Source organism: Aplidium turbinatum, chromosome 18 (genome assembly GCF_918807975.1).
Source record: "Aplidium turbinatum chromosome 18, kaAplTurb1.1, whole genome shotgun sequence".
Classification (NCBI taxonomy): domain Eukaryota; kingdom Metazoa; phylum Chordata; class Ascidiacea; order Aplousobranchia; family Polyclinidae; genus Aplidium; species Aplidium turbinatum.
The window spans coordinates 14,111,698-14,135,899 of NC_137489.1; the positions used below are offsets into that span (position 1 = coordinate 14,111,698).

General features: G+C 36.4%; 1 protein-coding gene across 1 annotated transcript; it reads left to right on the forward strand.

Moving 5' to 3' along the window:
* The first annotated feature begins 262 nt into the window (after nucleotides 1–262).
* LOC145787200 (acid-sensing ion channel 1C-like) lies at nucleotides 263–8,303 on the forward strand. The gene is made up of 9 exons (XM_082598922.1): nucleotides 263–495; nucleotides 3,627–3,794; nucleotides 4,576–4,734; nucleotides 5,169–5,290; nucleotides 6,146–6,345; nucleotides 6,537–6,744; nucleotides 7,372–7,504; nucleotides 7,748–7,876; nucleotides 8,192–8,303. The coding sequence occupies exons 1-9, from the start codon at nucleotides 263–265 to the stop codon at nucleotides 8,301–8,303; spliced, it is 1,464 nt and encodes a 487-aa protein (XP_082455048.1).
* Nucleotides 8,304–24,202: the final 15,899 nt, after the last annotated feature.

Below are 24,202 nucleotides of genomic sequence, written 5' to 3' on the forward strand. Positions count from 1 at the left end.
ATAATTTCAGGTTTTGCAATAGGCTATAACTTTTCTGCAGAAAACAGACAAATGTACAGCTTAAAAAGTTTTTTCACATTTTACAAACTTTTTGAAGCAAATAGAGCATGTGAATTGTGAATGCGTGACAAGATAGGCTTATTTTAAGACAATCCCATGGACAACCTTAGCAATTCCACTGACTTTCTTGTCTGTCATTGTTTTTAGAGACCCTAAGTAGCCTGTAGCAAAAGATACTATTGTAGGCGATCATATTTACACAATGTCCGCATTTACTTTTGCCAAAGAGGAAAATGTTCTTGCATCTGAGGTAAAAAAAGACAATTGGGTCAGCCCTAAGTCTGATGTCACAAAATGTGACGAATTGGAACTGAATGACGATACAAAAGACGTTGTAAAAGTAGCGGCCACTCTCAAAGCTCTTCAATTTACTGACAACACAACTATGCATGGTTTAAGGTACATTTTTCTGCGGGACATTAGCATTATCAAAAGGTAAGCTTAGATGCACTGCAAAGCAAATATTTCTAAGGAATTAAAGAATAAAAATTTGCAACATGAAAATGTGTCACTTTAGGAGTGGCGTAGCTAGGGAATGCTAGGGAATGTGCCGCCCGGGGCGGATTCAGATTTTTCCGCCCCTTCAAGAAAAAGCATGTGAAAAGGAAATGCGTTTTTTTATCAGATTATAATCAAATTCAAAAATCGTAGTCTGAAAGTGCCGCCCCCAAACGTGCCGCCCGGGGCGGTCCGCCTCCCCTCTAGCTACGCCACTGCACTTTAGTAAAGGCTATAAATATTGAATATTGAGGAATTGGAAAGATAGCTTTCCTTATATCAAGATTAATTTGCTACTGAAAATGGCAAAGAAATTTTTTTCTACCAAAAGTCGATCTTCCATGTGATTGCAATATTCCACAGTTTATAGACAATGAGTGCAGTCTATATCTTTATACTTTAGATTGTAGAATGTAACGCACATCTAATAAGCGACATTTATCGCCGACCAGCATTTACTGGGTATCGAAATAACGTTTCATGACTGAAATATAAGCCTAAGCTGCCGTCTTGGCTCTTCCAGGATGCTAACTTCACAAACTAAAAGTTGAAGGAGTCAAGTAAGAACAGGCTTAACTGTTTCTTGAGTAGCCAACATAAATATGTTATCTGATTTTCAAAACAGTTGTGGAAGTTTGCAGCGTTTTTAATAAGGTTAACGCAGTTAAAAGCATGCCACAAGCAATGTAGCTTACACACAAACGTAGAAGAGTAAAACATTTTGGGGGGGTGAACAAAATTTGCCCAAATTTTGTCTTTGCATATTATGTTTTCGTAAACGCAAAATTACTCACAATCTCTGAGGTAATGCAGTTTAATAACTCCACAGTCATCAACTTGGCCGTGTACGAAAACAAAAGCAACAAAGCGTACAACAGCAAAATAAGATGAATTAACTTTAAGCTCCATTCATAAACCTGCCTGTGTCCCAATTAAATAAACCATCAGATTGAAACATTCTTGTGTGGCACAAAAAATATATTAAGTCTAACTGGATTCAACAACAATTTGAACTGAGACTTTAGCAATAACTGGATAACGGTTGCTGAATATCCATGTCGCCAGATTATTTGAAAATCTTCAGCCCAATTTTAATGAAAGGCCAGACTAAAAATAGCTCAATCTTTTCATCATCAAAACTCCAAAGACTCAATATTTGCCAATTTGCATTCCAAAAAACTAAAATGATAATCTATTTACTTACCAAATCAGTAACAGTAACATTACTTAATCCATGCTACATCAACCCTTAGGCTACAGCCTGAAAAGGATTTGACAGTTTATCATGCTAGGCGCATCACACTTGCACCTTTAAACAAAACTACTTTTAATACCACAAACATTGATATCATATCACAATGAAATTATCGTCAATGTTCTTTCAGAACATCATTACAAAAACAGTCTTACTTGATATGAAACAGCTACTCAAATCGCAAGCAATGAAGAAAAATGACTCCCATAAAATAACTTCAAAGTCATTTCTTGCCCAAAAATACAGACCCCATTACCAACAGCACTGTCTACTTTGCCTGATGCATCAACTGCATGATTTGGATGACAAAACAACATAATATACCATACGTGTCTTTATATTTGATTATTGTTGTTCTACTGTAATATTGTGTCATAGATAGTAAATAGCTGAGCATATCAATCCTAGGACTGGCAAAGACAAACAGCAGTTTATACAAAAAACTTTTTATAGAAAACAGTTCAACCGCAGCCCACAAAAACCTGAAACCAAATGCTATAAAATTCACAAATTATTTTTATTTAATACTTTTTTCACTTTGTACAGGCCTATAGTTAGTTGCCGAGGTCAAATCCTCACAAAAGATGTGTAGGCTGTATGTGGCCTCACAACTGTTCATTTTTTAAAGTTTATAACAAATGCTTAACTTGTTTGGCCATAATTAAAAATGGTAAGCTACCTTTGTAGCCTAGTATTTAAGTTAAGTTTTGTTAGCATAACATAACTCATGGTAAGATTGATTTATCCAAAAACTAGATATTTTTGCCTAAATATTTTCACAAACAACTACATTAATTGGATATAGAGAAAAAAGCAAAAAACCTCATAAGGTTACCAGAACTTATAAAGGGTTTCAAACTTCTACCGATGAAGAAATTATTGCTAGTGTAAATATTCTATTGAATATCTGTAATAAGCTTACCACAGCTCACCAAATGCATTATTTTACATTTTCTTTCTGCAGATACTGAATTGAAGCTTAACATTCTGCCCAAATTTCAATGCCAAATACAACAGTTTCCAAAATTGTCGATGCTATATTTTACATTCAAAGAAAAATATTAATGTAGGCTATTTCATATAAACTGCAACATTATAAAGTTACTAAACTGGTAGAATGATGAAAACTCGTGGTAAAAATTGATTCGTCCAAATAACTAGACACATTTGGCCAAGCGATTTTTAAAAATAACTACATTAGTAAGATAGTTAGTTAGTGATATTGAGAAACAACCTCATACAGTTACCTCTCCCAGCAGGCTTTTCAATTTTACCAGCAAAGAAATGCCGTCTACAATACATGTTAGCAAATATCAGTTATAAGCTTATCTCTGTTCACCAACTGTGCTCTTTTACTGTTACTTTTTGCAGCTGTAGAATCGAAACTTATCATTCTGTCCATATTGCAATACCACAATCATGCAATAGTTTCCAAAATCGATAATAGCCTACGTTTCACGTTCATTGGAAAATATTAATAAATCTCATTAATTATAACAATTGTGTAAAAATTTTAACCTAGTGAGACGTCGAGACATCATGATAAGATTGATTTGCCCACATAATTGGAAATTTTTGCCTAAATTAGCGAAGTTTTTTTTTCAGCGAGGGAGCGACAACTCTCTTCTCCCCCATCTCCTACGGCTATGAGCTTACACAACCAAAAGTTACCAAAATCTTAGTTTGTTGCGATGTAAAATACGATTGCGTACAATTTTACTACTGCAGTCTGTAGATCGATAATGAACAACTCATGCAAGTGTATGCTTTTATTAGTCAACCCAATCATTTCTTTGTGAAACTTAACATTTAGATTATTCTGGTTGTCAGTCGTACTTGCTGGCCTCTCCTATTGTTCCTACGTTTTCTACAAAACCTTTTCGTCATATCTCGCTTATCCAACTGTGATGAAAACAAGCACTAAGTTTGAGAGAGGAAGCGAGTTTCCAGCCATCACCATTTGCAACTACAACACATTTCAGTAAGTTACTTTCATATAAAAAATGCAGTATCTAAATTGTACTGGGACGGTCAGGACTGACCGACTATATTAGTTTTGAGCAATAGGCTTCGGGCTGGTTTAACTACAAAATAAACAAAAGCAAAAATTACAAAATCGGCGAATACTTTCTACAATATAAAGAGAACACGCAGAAAGCGTCAAAATGGTCATATCTAAGTAGGCTAAGCACATTTGATTGATTGATTAAATCTTTATCCTCGGACTGGGAAAGCTTCTTGCAGAGCTTAATCGTGGCAGTTTCGCATACTTGCAGAGGCTTTGAATCACTGACGCAGGCCCGGTCACCGAGATTGGCACAGTGAAGTTTCCGATTGTTGAAGTCTTGTTGCCGGGGAATTATTCCATCCATTAGATGCCGCTGGATGGAGAGCAATCCTTAATGTGCATTGCTCAAGAATACACCTCGAGAGTCGAACCAGCGCGGCTTGATCTTCAAGCTTCTTCGTTCCAGAAGTCACGCGGTAACCAACTGTGATTTCACAGCTGCAATTCTCTCAAACAACATTTTCTGCAAAAATCAATCAAGACATTTTATTCTAAAGTAGAATGCAAATTTACAATTCTTCTTCTTCATAAGAGGAAGAAGAAAAAATGTACAGTGATCATATAAAACATATTCATGTTTTGTGAGTTGCAAATTGCAAAATCTCTAAATTCTATGTAGAGTGGTAGCCTAACTGCCAAAGCTTCAGGTAAGCCTTGATTCAACTGTATTATTTAAACTTCAATTGATATTTAGGAAAAGTAAATTGACTGAGGATGAAGAAAAAGCTCTTTCATTAGTGTTTGGTGAAGGAGCTTTCGCATGGATTCATGACGTGAACGTTCAGGAAGTATTTGAAGGAATTAATCAAACTGAATTTTATATGAGAACAGCTTTTGACTACGAATTTCAACCGTAAGCTATGTAAAAAAAACAGTAGGCCATTAAGATATGTTGTCAAATAAAAAATGTGTTATTTATCAACAACAAAAAAATTCATCGCGATTAATCAAACATACTGATTCCTGTCACGCAAGTCTTCCAGTGCTTTGACAGGACACGGTAGAGTGCTCTTAAGGAGATGCGAATTAAATGTGGTCTTAAGCGTCGTGGAAAAGCTTTCGTGTACCGACAAGGCGTACATAAATATAGGTTTTTAATTTTTTAATCATGGGCAATAACATTGTAATGACATTCTCTGTCAAAAGGGTAGTTGTAGTTGTTCATGTTACACGTATACCGTGTCACTTATGTAGCGGTAAAAAGACGAATTGTGACAACATGATGTTCATCGTAGGCCTAATTGTGTCAAGAAGTATTGTGCATTATACCAGAATAAATGCTTGCAGATGTTCTTACAAATCAAAACCATGCAAGAGGGAACTATTTACAAGAGTTTTGACTGATTTTGGGGTTTGTGTGACCTTCGACCCAAGTGAAAATGCCACAACTTCACGCCAAACAACAGCTGGTAAGATTATTTCAATATTTAAATTTTCAGGTTATTATATGCGGTTTAGGTCTATGTTGACTACGTTAAATATTTTCAAGTCAAAACTACCCTGACAGCCACTTTATCTGGTCCAGGTCTATAGTAAACGTCTGGTCAGATCCGCACCTAATCTGACAAAGATCTGGACCAGCCAAGTGGCTGTCTGGGTAGCCTACATATGATAGGTAAACTAATTTAGTTTCACATACTTCCAATAAAAATAGAAATGATGTAACTTAACAGCTTTCTGTGACTGCATCTATCACTCACATAGCAATCAGTGTTAAAAGATATTTGTGAGTAAATGGTTGCCGCATGGCTGGCCTATTCTGTATAGGCCTATGTGTTAGGTTGTTTCGCCCTATTTGAAGCATGAGGCTATGAAGCATAAAAAAACGAACAAAAAGGCAGCGCCGTTGCACTTAGTTACAGCCATGCTATTATAAGAACATACTTTAGCTGTAGTATATTGGAATCACATGTAAAAACGATACTTTGTATCATTGCTTCCACACATACAGTAGCCTACATAGGCCTACTAGGTCTGTATATTGGCTAGCACACTTCAAGTGTGCGTTGTCCACTCAATGAAATCTAGTGCATAGAATGGCTCACAGACAACAACACTCCAACAGTCGGAAACTCCATTCTGTCAATCTCGGTGACCGGGTCTGCGTCAGTGGTTCAAAGCCTCTACAGGTATGCAAAGCTGTTATGAAGCTCTTATAAAAGCTTTCCGAGTCCGGTGATAAAGATTCCCGCAATCAAGTGCAATAAAAGAATAAAATAAGTTTAATGATTCTTACAAAGGATTTGGTAACAAATTGTTGTCAGGGCAAAAAGGAGGTTTGTATTTTGGAACATCTTTTCACACGGAAGAATGGACGGTCGGTCATCACTTTCAAAATCAGGGTTTCCGCATAGCGATTCATGAACCAGGGACCAAAGTTTATAATTTGCAGTCAAATGGCTTTTCAGTACAAGCAGGAGTAACCACAAACTTGAGCATTAGACGTAAAGTGGGAAAATACTTGGTAAGGCTAAGATCTTAATTGTAATCAATATTACAAAGTTTTTATATTTGTTTACACAATGTAAACATATCTAGGACAAACATAATCCTTTTCACAAAAAAATAATCTTGTTTAACTATCAAGCCATGTAGGCTACTCTTCAAGCTGAAAAGCTTGAGAAAACACACATTACAACATTTTCTTCAATTTAGGGACTCCCATACGGACAATGCGGTAAAAAGGACCTCAATTATTTTTCAAAGTACTCGAGACAATTATGCTTTTTGGAATGTGAAACATTGCATACTGTGGCCATATGTGGATGCAAGTTCATTCATATGCCTGGATCAAGCTCCATTTGCAGTTTTGAGGAATTAGAAGAGTGCCGTTATAAGTTGATTGATGATTGGGAAGAAGAAAGTAAATTTCAAGAAGTTTTATTTCTTTTGTTTCAAACTGAACAATAGCACAATCCTTGTATTACAAGCATATAGGTCTATTATTATGGCCTGTTGTAATGTAGGCTACTTTGTTTGTATTTGCACAACCAAATGCTATTGATAAAACTGTTGAAAACAAAGTTGTATTGGCCGAAACGAAGTTTTACTCCAAGATTGCAGTTTATGAATTACTGAAAAACTAATTTTGAAACAATCAAAACGATTGAAAGCAAAGACTATATGCACAAAACTGAAAAGGAAACATTTTGAAACATTTTTGCTTCAAATAGCCATATAGTTTTTCATTTGGACAAACAATAACTCTATTTGCTACGGTTCACAGAAACAGTTTTTATGGAATTAATGAATGCATTGATTTTAGGAAAAATTACTAAAGTTAAGCAGCACTATCCACAAATTTAACCAGTAATCAAAAACAATTTTAGTCAAGATACTTAAAATTTTAAGTCTTAAAAATGGTCTATATGGCTAAAAATGGTAGGGAACCACTTTTATAAAGCAAATTAAAAATATTAATGTTCTGCTCAATGCAACAATGACCTCAAAAAAAAAAGCTAATTTGATTTGTCAACTTTTAAATCTTTAGATATATTTGATGCATCTAATTGTTCTTGTCCGCAAGATTGCAACTTGGTCAAGTATGAAGTACAGATCACTCTGGCTGACACGGCGATTGGGTTTAATAAAATAATAAACGACATCTTTGATTATGACCTAAGGTAAGTGCAGAGTTGTGTAGCACACTCTCAACTAGTAGTAATGAGTCTGGCGGCATTGATATAACTTCAAATGTTGCTCATGTCCCAAAATGTAATCTTGTTTTTGAAATTTTTTCACTGATTCTTTAGTTGAATTGAATATCCATAACTTAGCTCGTTATGAAAAAAATCCCCACAAAATATGCAACCTACTTAATATTAACTTGCTATCTTTTCTATTATTGTTATTTTTTTCATTGGCAGCACTGGGTTTGACATGAACATTTACTACCAGGACTTGATGGTTACTGAAGAAGTGGAGGAGCCCGTTTATTCTGCCGAAAAGTTACTTTGTGACGTCGGAGGAGCTGCAGGATTGTTTCTAGGATGCAGGTAACTTTTCTCACAGTCTTAAACTGTTAACATAAGAATATATTACGACAATCAACTCTCGTAAGCTTTCGTTCATTCAGCCAATAGCGTTGACAAGAAAGGGGTCCAAAAATACTTTGGACCCGGGCCCGAAATTATATTAGGGGCCTGAAATTTGTTCACAAGGATGAGAACGAAAAGAGCTTTTTATAATTTCCTGTCAATCATTTTGTGCTCAGTGAAGTGCGAGCTATAAATGTTGTCAGTCTATTGAATTAGAGCTTACTTTTGTGGGTTGCGCGTGAAGTGTTTATCATACTATTGTTTCGTTTGCAGCTTCGTTACCATTGTGGAGATTATCGATTTTCTTGGTGAATTGGCCTGGTTCGGGGCTTTTAAGGGAATTTTAATGAAGCAAAGGAAGCCCGAACATGATGCACCTGTGTGATGTATATTCTACGAAATATTCATATCTCTAGAAACCGCTTTAACTTTTCTTTCGAAAGTCAACAAAATGTCGATAATAAACATTTCGAAAAAGGATTGTGTCATAGTGGTTAATTTGATTATACAAAAGAATTTCATAGAATTTCAACAGTAAACAAAACATTTAATCTTTTCAAAAACACTCTAATCCCAGACAGAAAATAAACTGTTTTTTTGTAATGTAAAAAACGGTTGATTTGTTATCTGGGATGATTTATTCATTCTTTACGGTTTAACTTCATTATGTATAAACTACCTTTAAATGATTTTTTTGCATGTCCCCGCTAAAAAACATTTAAAAAATCAGCAAAAATGCTCATTTCTTTTTAATTCTTGCAAAGTGTGGGATATGTTTTCTAAGTTTTACATACATTCATTCCAACGTAATAAAATCTGTAAAATGGTAATAATTTCTGAAAAATTTTAAAAATAGGCCTATATATTCGTTTTGCATCTCCATTCTGTCGCAGGGGTTCGTCCAGTTCAAATGTAAGTGCAAAGTTCTACTATATTTTGAACAGTAGCATCATTCACAATGTTAATACAAATGCCATAAGATTGCAAACATGTAAAGTATTTGCGTCTCGCGCTACTTTTCCTGGAAGGAAAGATGCTACATCCCCATTGAACGTGGTTAAAAATGATTTTGTGGAAATTTTAAAGACGTATTCACATTTGTATTGCCCTGGATTGGTCGATAGCCTAAAGCTAGTGGAACAAATAGAAAGACAAGATTTTAGAACATTTTGTGTGATCAGCAGGTTTTAGGACACGCTATCGTACAAATACAAAGTATTTAAAAAAAAAGTGATTAGGCTATTTTTCTACGGGAAGCCTACATCTGACGTGAAACAATTTTCTGCATATAGAAAAGATAATTGTTTTGTGAATTTTGTACCAGCCATCATAGATATTTAAACAATATTTTCCCAGCCACTTTATTTGGTCCAGATCCGGTAGAGATCTGGTGAGATCTTGACCAGATGAAGGTCTAAGTCACCATTCAATTTTGTATGATTCTGAATACTACCAGCAACGGAGAACTTGAATAGCATATGGGCGTCACTTAGCAGTCTGATTCAATGTTGTTTGGATTGATTAACACACCGCCTTTTTGTCTGCACAATCGCAGTATTTATTAAACTCAGCCGATATTTTGCAACACAAGAGTACAAGCATGGAGTAGACGGCACGCAGAACAGTTTCATGGTTTGGTTGTTATGAAAATTGCGTAATTTCTTGGCAATGACAAAAAGAAATAAGGAAATTGTAAACAGGTTAAGAAAATTACAGTAATAAACACCATTGCAGACAGGGGCGCCGGAAGCGGGTGGGCAGGGGGGGCGGCCGCCCCCCTGCCCTCAATTTTTTTTGCAGATGGAGAGGCAGGGGTGGCAAAGGTGCCCTTTAAAATTCATGTGTAAGCTACTGCACATTTTGCAATATAACAATTTCTGCTGTTCGCTTTTAGCCTAATTATAATCATTCATTTTTGCCTCAAAATAAAATATACGGCACAAAATTTTGCAACAGAGTACAGGCCTTAAAACTCGTTTTTTTTCGGCAGCCATCGTAGCCTACCGAGAGCTCCTTCTCGGCGGCCAAATCTGCGTGTTTGGAGGCCAAAATACAAAATAAAAATAACGATAGCACAAGTAAATAGAATTAAACTTGAAACAATGCAAAAACGATCACTTAGCGTTGTTGAAGTCTGGGCCTGGGCGACGTCCTACAATAGAATCGTTGCACCACGCATAATAACTGCTTTATCGGGATTGTAATCCAATACAGCGGGACTATCTAACGACACTTGCATGAGTGTCTCCAATGTGGCTAATTTTAAAGAAGTTCGCCACTCCCCTAGAATTCTCTTTAGTAACGAAAAATAACGTTCGACATGTGTTGACGATGACGGCAAGGTAATAAAATAAGTATTTCAATGATGTGAAGGACATTACTAAAAGAAGAAGCATAATTTTTGCAAAATATGATCAAAAAATGTTTTCTCCTCGGATGTCAACTAACCTAGTTCTCCTTTCTAACTAACCTAGTTCTCCTTTTTAATGTCCGACAACATCGAATCGACATAAAAACGACAATATTGCCAGCCGATGTAAATTAGCACTTCGGATTAAGACTTTGTTAAAATAAACGTCTGGAATTACAAACAAGACTTACAGCGCTGGTGATCGCAGATGGATATATTCCATCAATAACAAATATTCCTGCACAATGCAACAGCGGCGATTATGACGCGCTGACCTAATTTTGCGTCACTCTTTGATACTACATATTTTCGACAGTTAATCCACGATCATTCTATTGCGAAATTAGAATTGGCTAGACGAGACCGGCGGCCAAACTTGGCCGATTGAGGAGGTAGCACCGGCGGTCATTCAAGCGCTACTTAGCGGCTATGGCCGCAGGCTGCTTTAAGGCTTGACAGTAGGTGACATCATTATAACATAGCATGATGCCCTTCTTTGTATACCGGACACTTGTAAGCTATCATTACTCAATAGTGAGCTGATAGATGAGCATTGTCGCTATATCTTATCTTAAAACTTGGCCTTTTAGTAAACAAAAGTGCCCTTTTTTCGTGATCTTGCCCCCCCAGTCAAAAATCGTTCCGGCGCCCCTGATTGCAGATAGTTTGGTCTTAAGGATAAAATATTTTGTTTCAACCAAACACACGAGGTTTCGAATTCTGCACTCTCCTGCAGCAAGTCAAGTCATGGCGTAATATTTTTCCTGATTCCTTAAAGCAAATAATGCATGCGTGTTGAAAAGAACACTGCTCTCCATGTGGACACATTCTTGCTACAAGGTAGTAGCGACAAAAGAAAATGGTAACAACTGCAGTTTCGGTCAGCTGCTTTTCAATAAGATTGACGTGAGGTGGTGGCGCTTCCTCTTTGGATTTCTCTTCATGGGTGAAGTAGGATCTGTAACGTAACAAGTTGCTTGTTTTGTAAGTGATGTGTAAGCTAAAAAAACGAAACCGATTCTTTTTAAGTATTTTTCAGTTTAACCAATTTCTTCTATTTCAAAACATTTTATTTTTAGAACATTTGAAGCTTTGGCTTGTTTTGGATTTGAGTAACACTGTCAGTTAGCCTCATAGTTCGTTTATTTTTGTTTGCAACGATGCTAACATTATGGAGCGACCTATTTTGCTGGTCATTTGTTCTTCTTGTGTTCATACGCCGATCGTTTCGTAGTGTTTTTACGACGTACTTTTAAGGGATGGCCCCAAGAGCGGACGCGATGACGAGCAAGGCATCTCTCAGAAGGATAAAATGCTTCTGATAAGTAACTTCCCATCTGTTTTAATCGTTGCGCCAAAAATAAAAATATGAAAATAAACTAAAATATGAGCTCAGCTTTTTGTGCGAAACACCAGTATCTCTGGAACTGATGTTCTCTGTAGCTGTGACACATGCTCTTTTATTAAGAAATTATTATTAACGAAACAAAAAAGTTAACCCACAGTAGAAAATATTATTAAAACTACACAGATCGTATTTCATTTATAAATTCTTATTTTATTCAATTAGCTGTGTTACTATACTTACATGACATATTGATTTATGTTATTGCCAACTTTGAGTTTCTTTCTTTTTAAGTCGTTCAAGATCTTGAAGAAAAGCTTTTGAACCGTACACCACGTATCCGTTGTGAGATAGTGCATCAAATATTCCAACACTTTGAACCTAAAAAAATCACCAGCCTAAGTGCAAGTGCAGAAAGATGTAGAATATCCCTTGGCAGAATAGTTTAGATAAAGCATGCAGCTTTAACACAAAAGTCACTGCACTATCTTCAAACTTTCTGAAAAGCTTCAGCTACAAGGCTGTTCGACATGATTTTTATGGACTATCAAAACTTTCAATCTTTTTTTTGAAATTATATTGTGAAAACGGTGAATAAACAAAATCACAATAAAGCTCAATTTGAAATCAACTTGTAGCAGTTGGACAAAATGTGCACAAGAATAAGCTAGACGAAAATTCAAAACAAAGTTATATCAAGATTACGCTAATACTCAACTCTTGATTAAGCGTTTCAGACATAGAAAAAATTAAGTTTTGTAAACAAGCGCTTCACATTTCAACGCCATTAAAACTTTCTTACCACCAAGCTTTTTCTGACATGTCCAGCCTGGAATCTCTCAGCATTCTGAAGAACAAAATGAAAAACTCTTGTTCGCTTAAACTGTGGAGATTTAGGTTGCATTCAGGAACTCCTGGGCGCTTTCCACCAAAGTAGAGCTGGTGCAGAGGGGCAAGTTTGTTTCTTTGTGTACAAAATTCATTCATTTTGTCCTGGCATCTACAAGCTTGAAACCAACAGAAAGAAATCAGTTCATATTTAATGACAGATTAATTTGTGAAGAAAGGCGTTCTTCCCGGCTATCAGCACAAGGCTGATTACTCACTAGCTACACCGTTCTGGTTAGCGAAGCGTTACTGCTGCTCGCTGTGCTAGTGAGTAATCAGCCTTGTGCTGATAGCCGGGAAGAACGCCTTTCTTCACATAACCCACCCCAGGCACCTGCTGGTTTTGTTGGCTCTTTCTTTCCACAAAGATAAGAGTTAAACTGACTGGTAAAGCGGCGGTCGATTACTCAAGTGGCAAGAATACGGTGCGATACTGATGAGCCCAGCCTCATGGGCGAAACACGTGTCTATCGCTGTCTATTCGATGCTACAATCGGCTGCCAAAATAACTTAAACAGATTAATTTGTTTATAATTCTGGTGCTGGAATCAAATAGCATCTGTCAGTAGCGTAGCCAGGAATTGTGAAAGGGGGGGGGGGTTTTGACGGCGTTTTCGCCAAAGGCGACACCCAGCGACGGGGGGTCTGGGGGGCCACCCCCAGAAATTTTTGAAAAATTACTTTGAATTTGGTGCATTTTGAGAGCATTTTCAAACAAAATGTGGGTATAAATATTCCTGTAAAATGGTGCAGTCCGGTGGCATAGCAAAAAGATAAGATCATGTTTTCTTCGGCATTTTTTGGAAAGAAAGCTAAGTTTCTACGTTTTCTTGTTGCTAATTCTTGGCTGAGATATTTGAATGTTTGGTATTGGCAAAACTCGCTCTTTTAATGCAGTTTCGTTTAAAATTAGGCAAACTTTGTTTTAGAGACATAGAGACTGAAAGCATCATTCCCAATATCGTGACGTCACATTTGTGCCAAAGGGGGGGTTGTAACCCCCACAACCCCCCCTTTGGCTACGCCACTGGCATCTGTGTCTGTGCATAAACTTTAGGTATAGGATTCTTATTTTCATGGCATGACGCTTTGAAGCATTTCTGAAGTTATTTGTTCTTACTTGTGAGAAGAACTTTATCTTGATACGTAAACAAATAAGAAGGCTAAAACTAAAACAGCGACTAAAATCTTCTTGAATTGGAATGAGTTCCTGAATTTCTTTTAATATTTTGTAATCCAACATTTTAATCTGAACTATTAAACACAAACTTAAATTTATCACTTATTTTTGAAAACAGCTTGAAACGTGGCTACGGGTAGCTACGGTGTTGGCTGCTAGACTCTGTTTGCATGAAGAATATAAAACATTAAACAAAGCAGAAATGACAGCAAATTTATATAGATACAAAATCTATCGATCCTCATTTACTAAATCTATAATAATGTGTCAACACTTTTTTTTTTCTTTCTTGTAGATCTTGATTACACTGCCAATGAACTGCTATGAAACTTCAATATTTTCAATACTGTAGCAAGCAATTGTCTTTTCAATTATTTCGCCGTTGTTTACCAATTGAGACTTGTTGTGCGACGTTTAGCTCATAAAACCGGTCGACCGCCCTTTTCTTAAAAACACCCAACAAATGATGGGTGTTAGCTTGTGATTATAAGTTATTAACTAGTTCAGGGTAGTCTAAGAGTGAGAACATGAAGGCCGCATTAAGGTTTGAAAAAAATATTAGGGGCCAAAATAAGGAAAAATCTTTTGAAGTGAAACGATTTTGTTTTCAATTCCAATCAATGTTATTTTTGGTATGTACCGCGTTCAAGCAAAATCAGTAACTTCAGTTTTTTTGCCCTAAAAATATAATGCAAAGTAGATAAATATTGTAAATATCCTTGACCAAACGACAAAGCAACATAGGAATCCGAATTCGATTCCGAGCAACAGTTTTCTTTAGTGTTCTTCATTTTGCCTGCATCAACACTTAAGTAATTTACCGAGAGCAGCTGACAACTGCAACCTTTCTTGGAAAAATTAATATTTTCGGTTTACTGATGCTTTTTTTCGTTAAATACATTATTTTATGCTTTTAACAGTCTTAGTAAACAGAAAGCAAAAATTATTTTCTAACTTGTTACACACCAATATTTTTGAGTTAATTTAGACAAAACGTATAAAAACAGGTAAGATGAGTAATCACCATCAGTCGAAATTGGCCTCAATTATCACTATAAGTGCAAAACTACTTTGTCTGAAGACTTCTTATGCTAAAAGGAATACTGAAATGAATATCCTCTGTCGTATTTATAAGATAGCAGTATTATGTACATTATTAAACATTGGTGGAACGGTAAAGCAAACAAGACACTTGCTTTCTTATCATTATATGATACTTGTTCCACTCCCATCTGATGAAGAAAAACCACTCAAGAGAAAGGAACATGTCACTTTCTCTCGTTAGTTTCAAAAACCAAGTACAATGATAAATCTTTTACAGTATTGTCATTCCATAAGCTCAGTGATATTTTACCAATGACACCAAACTTTAAATGTTTTACGTTATTAAAATGGGTGAGATGGCGCAGCGATTAAGCGCTGGCTTTCCGATTATGCAATTCTGGTTCAACTCCCGGATTAAGGTGGTTGTTGAAAAACACCGCTCACCTTTACCAAGGGTGTAGTAAATTAGGTACAGTAGGTGTAGTTGCTGAAGGAAAGACGGCCAAGAGAAAGGAGTTGTTCACTCTAATGTCATCAGTGCAAAAGGCTTGATATAATGAGAACCTTATCTTTTCATCCCCCAATGCTTGGATTCAAGTATGGGATTCACCTTTGCGCTTACCTACAGTATTAAAGTAAATGATTTCTTTTGATATATTTTGCAAGGCATAATATTCATACAAAAATCTGTTGTAATAAGTTTAAATTTTTTAATTTTTCCTTCACCAAATCATTATGTGTTTGCAGGCTCCCTAAAGAAATGTGGATATTAACAATAAAAGAAAGCTATGTTCAGAGTTTGCAAGATAGCACATATCGTGCAACACGTTGATGCAACGCAATTACAACCAACACAATGACAGAACACTAAGTTTATAAAATAGATCAAACAGTCAAAAATGCGGCTCAATTTCAAAGTAAATTTAATGATGCACACAAGGCAACATGTCAACTGATTTAAACATACATCAAGATTAAAGATAAAACAAAGGAGGTTACAAGTTACGTTCTAAAAATGGTATGTTCAGATGCGTCGATACACTATGACGAATTGCACTCAGTGTAAAGCAGTGACGTAGTCAGAAAGAATCTTTCATTTTCATCACATGAACTTTGCAACTAGTGCCAGAAACAATATATTTGATGACGATCAAGAGTAGCCTAAATAGTGCATAGTGTTGTAATCGGAGAAATTATGTAACAAATTGTGACGCTTTGCGCTGGTTTCCTCTGCTTTAAGTTCCATTGTGACTAAATAAATCCATGGTTATGCTGCAACAGCAAGAAAGATCAGCACTAGGTTATTATCCAATGGTATTAGCACCGCGATATCCCGAATATCGTGTAAGATTTAATCAGGACACAGCATTTAGGAAATTAAAAACTAAAAATAAAGCAAGTATATATTTAGATTTATTTAATCGAAAGGCAATTAAGTGTCATGTGATTTTGCCTCTCCTCTGCCTTGCCGTTTCATTCTTATGCGTTTCTTTTTTCGATTTTGTGTATGTAGATCAGATCTGTGATGTTTCAATCTATGAAGAACATCAGTCAGTTGGTTACTTGAAAAGGGCTAACATGAGTACGGCCGAAAACGTTCGTAATTTTTAGTTTATTTTTATGTTGTTAGGTTACGTTAAATGCGGTCTGGTTGTTAGGTTTTATTTGTTTAATCGAAAGGGGAAACTAAAAAGAGTGGTTTGCATGAAAAAAGAACATAGAGGCCTAGTCTATTTCCAGCACAAAATACGGAATTGAATAAAATACATTGAGTACTATAAGAAAACAAAACTTAAAACTCCGTGGCATGTGATACCATACAAAAAAAATGCAAGCGTTATTGGCTGTTAACACCAAACCATTGTAAATCATCTAAAACACCAACCAACATGCAAAAGAGTTTCTCAACTGTTGAACATATTCAATTCAGTCATCACGTTTTGCTTTTTTACTTGTTGTTATGTTGTTCATTCTATACTATATTTTAAGTCAGAGTATTAGTTTATAAATTTTTTCAGATGTTTGGCAAAGTTTTTGTGTTTATATGCCAAATACTTTTGTTTTTTCTCTCGCATCGTCATGTATGCGGTGACATTGAAAGTTTGTTTGTTATATCGAGTTGTGCGTTAAGTTTTAAACAATAAAACTACAAAAAGTGATTTGTATTAATTGCCCCATAATGGTCAACGATATTTTACAGTTGAGTAATGGTGTTTTAATTAATGGAAATAATTCGAGTAAGATGATCAAGAAAGTGTTTAGGCTCCTTTCTGTGACGCTTCTTTATCTATGCATCAACAGCACCGTTAGTAAAGAAGGTAAGTGAAAAAAGATGTTTTTCTTTTTTTTTGCTGTGTTTTTAGTTTTGAATGATAAACAGACCAGTGCTCTTCAACCGGGTATACTGTATACCCAAGTGTATACCAGATCAAAACTAGGGTATATAGCTGGAGAAGGGTATACGAAGGGTATACAGCTTAGATCTGTGATAGAGGAAGTCACAACAGAGGTACGGTGGCTATCGCGAGAGAAGGTTCTTTCCCGTGTGTTTGAACTTCGCCAACAATTAGGGCCATTTTATACTCGTTTGAACCAAGAATCGATTTTTGATCGTTTTAACCAAGTGAACATCAGTCTTCAAGGGAGAGGGGGTAATATATTTCGGTCAACTAGCAAGATCAATGCACTGAAGATGAAAATTGCACTCTGGAAAGAGAATGCTTTGTCGAGGAACTTCAATGACTTTCCTGTATTACTGTAAGTCAATACATGAAAGAGTCTAGCGGGGAGTTTGAGGACGTTTCTACTGAAGATAACTTGTCTGCCTTTATTGTTGGTCACCTGAAATTACTTGCCGACAATTTGACTACGTATTTTCCCGAAGATAACGAACAATGTTCGGAAGCAAACTCGTAGATTATCCAACCATTCAATGAAGAACCAACTGAGGATGAGGAATTATTGGAACTACGGGCTGATTTAAATCCAAAATACTCATTCCAGTTGGGTTTCTCTTCTTGAATTTCCCGAATACAAAAATCTCGCGCAAAAAGCCATTGACGTCTTGGTGCAGATGCCTACCACTTATTTATGTGAAGAAGGATTTTCCAGTCTTGTTGAGATCAAGTCAAACAAACGAAACTCGATACTTGACATTGATTCTTTATTGCGGGGAGGAATAGAGAAAGAGCTAGCACCACGTTATGTCCAACTTGCCGAAACAATGCAACAAGCTAGCCATTACATCAACTTCAATTTTGACGTTTTTTGCACTTTTGCATGCGTAGTTTCTTGTGCCCAGTTCAAGACTACTATAATCACTTTAACAAACAATTAATTAATTATTAGTTTTTTTTACTTCCTGTGCAGTGTGCACAATTAAACATTGCTATTTGTGAGGTATACGAAGTTATTAAAAATTGAAAAAAGGTGTACCACGGACAAAAAGGTTGAAGAGCACTGAAACAGACATAACTCAGATACAACAGTATACGCAATTGATTGAGTTTCGCTTTTAGCAGCATGATCGTTGCTTACTTCACAGTGTAGATTCTAACGATCTGTTTAAGCCTGATGCTGCGAGTTAGTTATGGCAATATCGAATTGCACGAGCTTTCGGAACACAGTTCCCTAGTCATGTGCTATGACGAATGGTGTATGCTACTGTGTATAGAACACAGTTCAACAAATTTTAGAACACAGTTTAGCACATGATTAGGGAACTGTGTTCCGAAAGCTCGTGTAATTCGATATTGCCACAACTAACTCGCAGCATCAGGCTTAAACAGATCGTTAGAATCTACACTGTGAAGTAAGCAACAGTATACATTTAACATTATAAATACAAAAAATAATAAGCCAACGTTTTCGGCTAGTCATACAGCTCTTTTCAAACCTAAAAGAAAAATATTTTTTTAAAAGAAATACTAAAGAAGCATACAGTATCACAGCAAAAACATGGTCAAATATAAACATTTGAGAAACTGCTTTAACTAGCTCACACAAAATGATAACTGAAAAATTAAGCAGCACAATGGGTCAAGTAAGTTATTTAAGAGGTAAAATGCTCAAGCAGATCACGCAAGATGGATAGAAGCACAACACGAGATAGTGGCACAAACAAAGCAAAAATACGAGAAGCACAAGACGTGACAATTCAATTAAAAACTGTTAAAAGATAGGAGGCTGCGCCAGCAAATAATTGCCTGTTGAGCTCTGGTTGAAAGATTTGATGATCAATGACTCGTGAAACTTCGTGTCGAATTCGGACAAACACTTACCAACAATTTCGAAGGACTCCAATGAGGGTTTGTTGTTTTAACACAATTGGCAGTTTTTAATATGATCTTTAATTGCACTGTTTTTATTAAAATTAGCTAAATTCAAACGCTCTCCCACTCTCGTCGCCAAATGTCGCGTGGTCATACCAACGTATGTCGACATACCTGATCCTGGCAGTTTCGCATACTTGTGGAAGCTTTGAACCACTGACGCAGGGCCAGTTACCGAGTTTGACACAGTGACGTTTCCGATTGTGAAAGTGTGAGCTATTACAGCATCTTTCGACAGAGTCTTTAGAATACGCAATTTCGAGATATTTTTTAAATTTTTTTGGGGAAGGCCTCCTTGCAGACCCCCTCCTGGTTCTTCGCCTTCGTCGATTCGTTGCCGCGCTCACTGACATTTGCAATAATATTGAATTGTCCCGCACCCTGAACTTTTGCGCTGGTTAAGCTTCTGATATCCACAGTATCAGGCCATGTGTATGCTATATCTATACACAGTAGCATACACAGTCTACACTGCTATACACAGTTAACTGAATTTAAAATGAGACTTGCCAAAAAAGATGCTGCAATTTACAGTTCAACAAACGTGCGGAGGAAATACAACAAGAACAACTTTCATGAATCAAACTTTAACATCACCGATCTTCACTGGTTCAAGATCTAAATGCATTTGGACAATCAACCCTCAAATCAGAGGCAACGGCAATCCTTTTACAACTTTTGTGACCATTTCAAGTCTTTTGCTGAACACCAACCATTATTTCGAAGCAAGTAGCCTACTAGGCTAAACAACAATAAGTTGATAAGAAGCCAACAGGTCTGTGACAGGCTACACGATAACGAGTCTAATAGTCTTGTTTAATTGTCTTTTGCAAGTGACAGTTTCATTTTTCAAACTTGGTTAAAACCCAAACAACCACTTTATCTGATCCAGATCTTTACTAGATCGGGTACGGATCTGGACCAGACAAAGTAGCTGTCTGGGAACTTTTACCATAGCCTATAAAACATTTAAAATCTAACGTTAAATATTTGGTAACTATGAAAAAATTCACAACGTTAGAGCTAGACTTAATGTTGAAATTGCAATCGTTTACATTTTGTCGGACGCCTTAACCCCAGCTGTCAACACCGATGCAAACAACACCGATGTAAACACTGTTAACATCTGTTTTACAGATAATCGAAAACAACAGCAGTTTGTTGCGTTTGACAAGTTCACTGTCACAAGCAATGAGTATGACTACGATAAACACTAATGGTAGTTCTGGAGCGTTGTTGATTCACTTCTCCGGTGGGATTGGAAGTAACTTTAGCCTCATTTACAAGTCAAGTAAGCAATGTTCTAAATCTAAAGTCAATATGCCTTTAAACTTTTTGCTATTACTTAAACATTAAATACCCCTGGTCTATCATAGAGTAAGCTTTACTTATATTCTCTAGATTATATATTCGCATCATTATAGCACATGACTAGGAAACTGTGTTCTGAAAGCTAATGCAAACCGTTACTACCACCGCGAACTCGCATAGCATCAGGCTAAAACAAGCCGTTTTTTTATCTACATTTGCGAAGTATAACAATAACAACAATCATGCTGCTAAATGAGAAACTCAATGTATTGGATAAGATATAGCCTATACTTGTTCGTAGGTACTAGTCACAGGCTGTACTTACTGTTGAGAAGCGAATGTAATTTACTTGATATTGTTTAAACATTATATCTTTTGTTGTTATTTAGTTCGTTTGCCTTGCAACATCACAGCCAACAATACATTTTCCAATAAGTTGCTTCTTGCAATGTGTCCAATGTATTGTAGTTTTTTGAGGTTATTGTTGTTAATTAGATTCCTGTCATCGTCTATTAGTTGGGTAACGAATCCATTTGTATTTTGTTCCAGCAAATGAGTAACAGCCTTATTAACTGGGTGGGAACCTCATTAACTTGTAAAATAAAGTAGCAACAAATGTAGCAACAACAGATAAAAAACAGATCATAATAATGTTTGGGTTTATTTATTGTCGTTCTACAACACCTAAGGTCTTTCAGCGACAGGGCTCATTTTTAATTTTATATCAGGTTTACGATGTCATCACATTATTACCCGACTTGTCTTCACTGCGTTATGCAAGAAATTACACAATCGGTACTGTTTTTATAGTTTTTGGTTTGACCCGACCAGAAATCGATCTCAGATCTACCAGCACCAGAGCCGAAACCATTCGGCCACTGGTTACGTAAGGTGCGTTGTAAATGACGCTTAACCCTATTCGGACCAAGCTATATTTAGCAGCTAATGGCCTGACGTATGGACTTATTCCATCCACACTTTCATTTTCTAATAACTTTTGATATAAAAACGTTACAAGGTTGCTTTTTTCGCAAAGTTAGAGCAAAATTATTGACAAACTGGTTAAAAGTTTAAGTGGACGCACATACTCTACCAGTTTTTTGCTATTGCTTTTTTGCTAAAAGTAGTCATTTTTTTAATTTGTCTAATGTCTCCGCCATAATCTCCCATAATCGCTAATCTCTTTGTTAAAAGCACGCACGGTCCAGTCATACTTTCTTGACATGACCTACTTTCTTCCGACAACTGCTGACCCAAAATCCAGCAGTGGAGTTAATCCCTTTTAATCCCTATTCAATTTCACGCTGATTAATGTTTTATTAGTTTTGCGGATAATTTTGGATGTAGGGTGTCAAAAACTGCTGATAACTAAAAACTATACTACACAAAAATGTCATTTTATTACTAAACCAAAGATGAATAATTTTTAGGAAAAGTCATAAAACTTCAGTTAATTTGAGCCAGTAGCTTTTATGCAATCGATGAAAGTTTTAGGTATGGACGGAACCCATCCACCTGTCAGTCCGAATAGGGTTAAACATATATCTGTTCAACAATCATTAGGAGCACCCAACTACTAATTTATTATTTACCAACTACCCAATTGCTGAGACGTTTGTAAATGTGACATGCTTGAAGTTGGCAAAAAAAAACAGTTGTCTATCAGCCACTCAGGCAAAACATTCAACTGCCAAAAGTCAGGCTTTGATCAAAGAAACTGTTCCTGTTTAATATGCCATATTATATTTTTTCCACTGCAGTTGAATGCGGCAAAGTGTTTCAAAAAGCCCCTATTGTTTACTTCCATCTACCACAATCAAATCTCAGTTCACCGGACGTCACTTGCACTTACATTTACAAACCGACGGCCAGGATGAATGTTTTGTTCTTCAGCAATGTTGAAGATGATGACAATGTTGTTTTGTTTCCTCCCTTGGGTGACTTGAATGCACCTTTCATTCAGGTAAAAGCAGTAAGAGTATAATTGATTCGGTTGCTTTCAAAATTAAACCAATTTAAGCCACTTTTATCCAACATCGCGTTTTTAAATTTAGTTAGCCTACATCTTTCTAGTATTCCACATCAACATAGCTTTCAAGCAAAATTCTTTGTTGTCGTGCCATAAACGAAACAACCACAAGATAGTGCAAGTCACACTCTGCGCTTATTTTGGAACTTTGTCGACAAGACTTGAAGTTTGCCGGTTATGAGTTTGTAGCAGCATTTTTGTTCCGCTTTATGATAAACCGGCAATATCAGCCATTGCATGAACCGTCTCAATGGAAAAGTAGTTGGTGTGAAAATTCTGAAACACTACCACCTTTTACTAAGCGTGACACTCTGTAAAACCAGTGTTCAAAAGGGCATCATCATAGACAGATGCGGTCTTATCAAATTCATTCTGACCAAAACTATATTTGTTATTTACCACTCAACCTATCGACTTATACCAGGCATGCCGTCGATTGCGGAATGGCGCCCTTTCGACTACAGCACGTAATTTCTTTCACGTTTATGAGAAAAATGCCTACGGCCCTTCTTAGGGCTATAGTCTACTGAGCTGAACCGGTAGCTCACAGATTTATCTCAACTTGTTCGTTAGAAAAGTCAAAACCAAAAATTAATAGTTTTTGCACAATGCTTTGAAAAAGTTGCAGTTAAAAATTACCTTTAAACATCCTGAAAATAACTCAAATATCTTGCCATAGCCGTATAAATCTTGTTCATGTTGGAAACCATTTGAAGTTGTAAAAAGAGTTGCAATAGTTGAAAAATTTTACGCTAGTCATAACTTAAAAGTTATAAAGGATAGAAAAAAAATCAGTTGTTAGGGCTACATAACAGTAGATCAAAGGGCAGTCAATGCGTAATCACCTTATATTACCATCTATTGTTGCCTTCTTTCTAGAAAACAATTCCATTTTGTTTGTACTTAGCTATTAGTCATCTTCATGGATTTTGCCAGCAGGGGCCTGGACTTCACCCGAATCATCAAAGTTATCTAGCTTCTTTGTGCTGAAGCCTTCATTTTTTGAAGTCATTTGCATCATCAACAACTAAACCTGACTATCATGACATCTTTCACTGTGTCGTTCCCACGTTTTCTTCTTTTTTTCTTAGTTCTTCTTTTTGGATTTCTAATTACATTTTCAGCATTTTTTTAATACATTCCCAATGTATTCGTTGAAGGTGCCCCATCCATCTCATATGATTCTTTTTTGAATGTTCATCAACACTTTCAACGTCGATTTACTTTTTTAACGTAGCCTGACCTATCATTGGTAATTTAAGTGCAAGTCAATAAGATCAGGGGCACCGGAACGATTTTTTGACTGGGGGGGCAAGATTACAAAAGAAGGGCCAATTTTTTTCAAGTTTTAAGTTAAGATATAGCGATAATGCTAATCCTTCAGCTCACTATGTAGGCTATTGAGTAATGATAGCCTACAAGTGTCCGGTACACAAAGAAGGGCATCATGCTATGTTATAATGATGTAACCTACTGTTAAGCCTTAAAGCAGCCTGCGGCCATGGCCGCTAAGTAGTGCTTGAATGACCGCCGGTGCTACTTCCTCAGTCGGCCAAGTTTTGCCGCCGGTCTAGCCAATTATTTCATTTCGCAATAGAATGATCGTGGATTAAACGTCGAAAATATGTAGTATCAAAGAGTGACGCAAAATTAGGTCAGCGCGTCATAATCGCCACTGTTGCATTGTGCAGGAATATTTGTTATTGATGGAATATATCCATCTGCGATCACCAGCGCTGTAAGTCT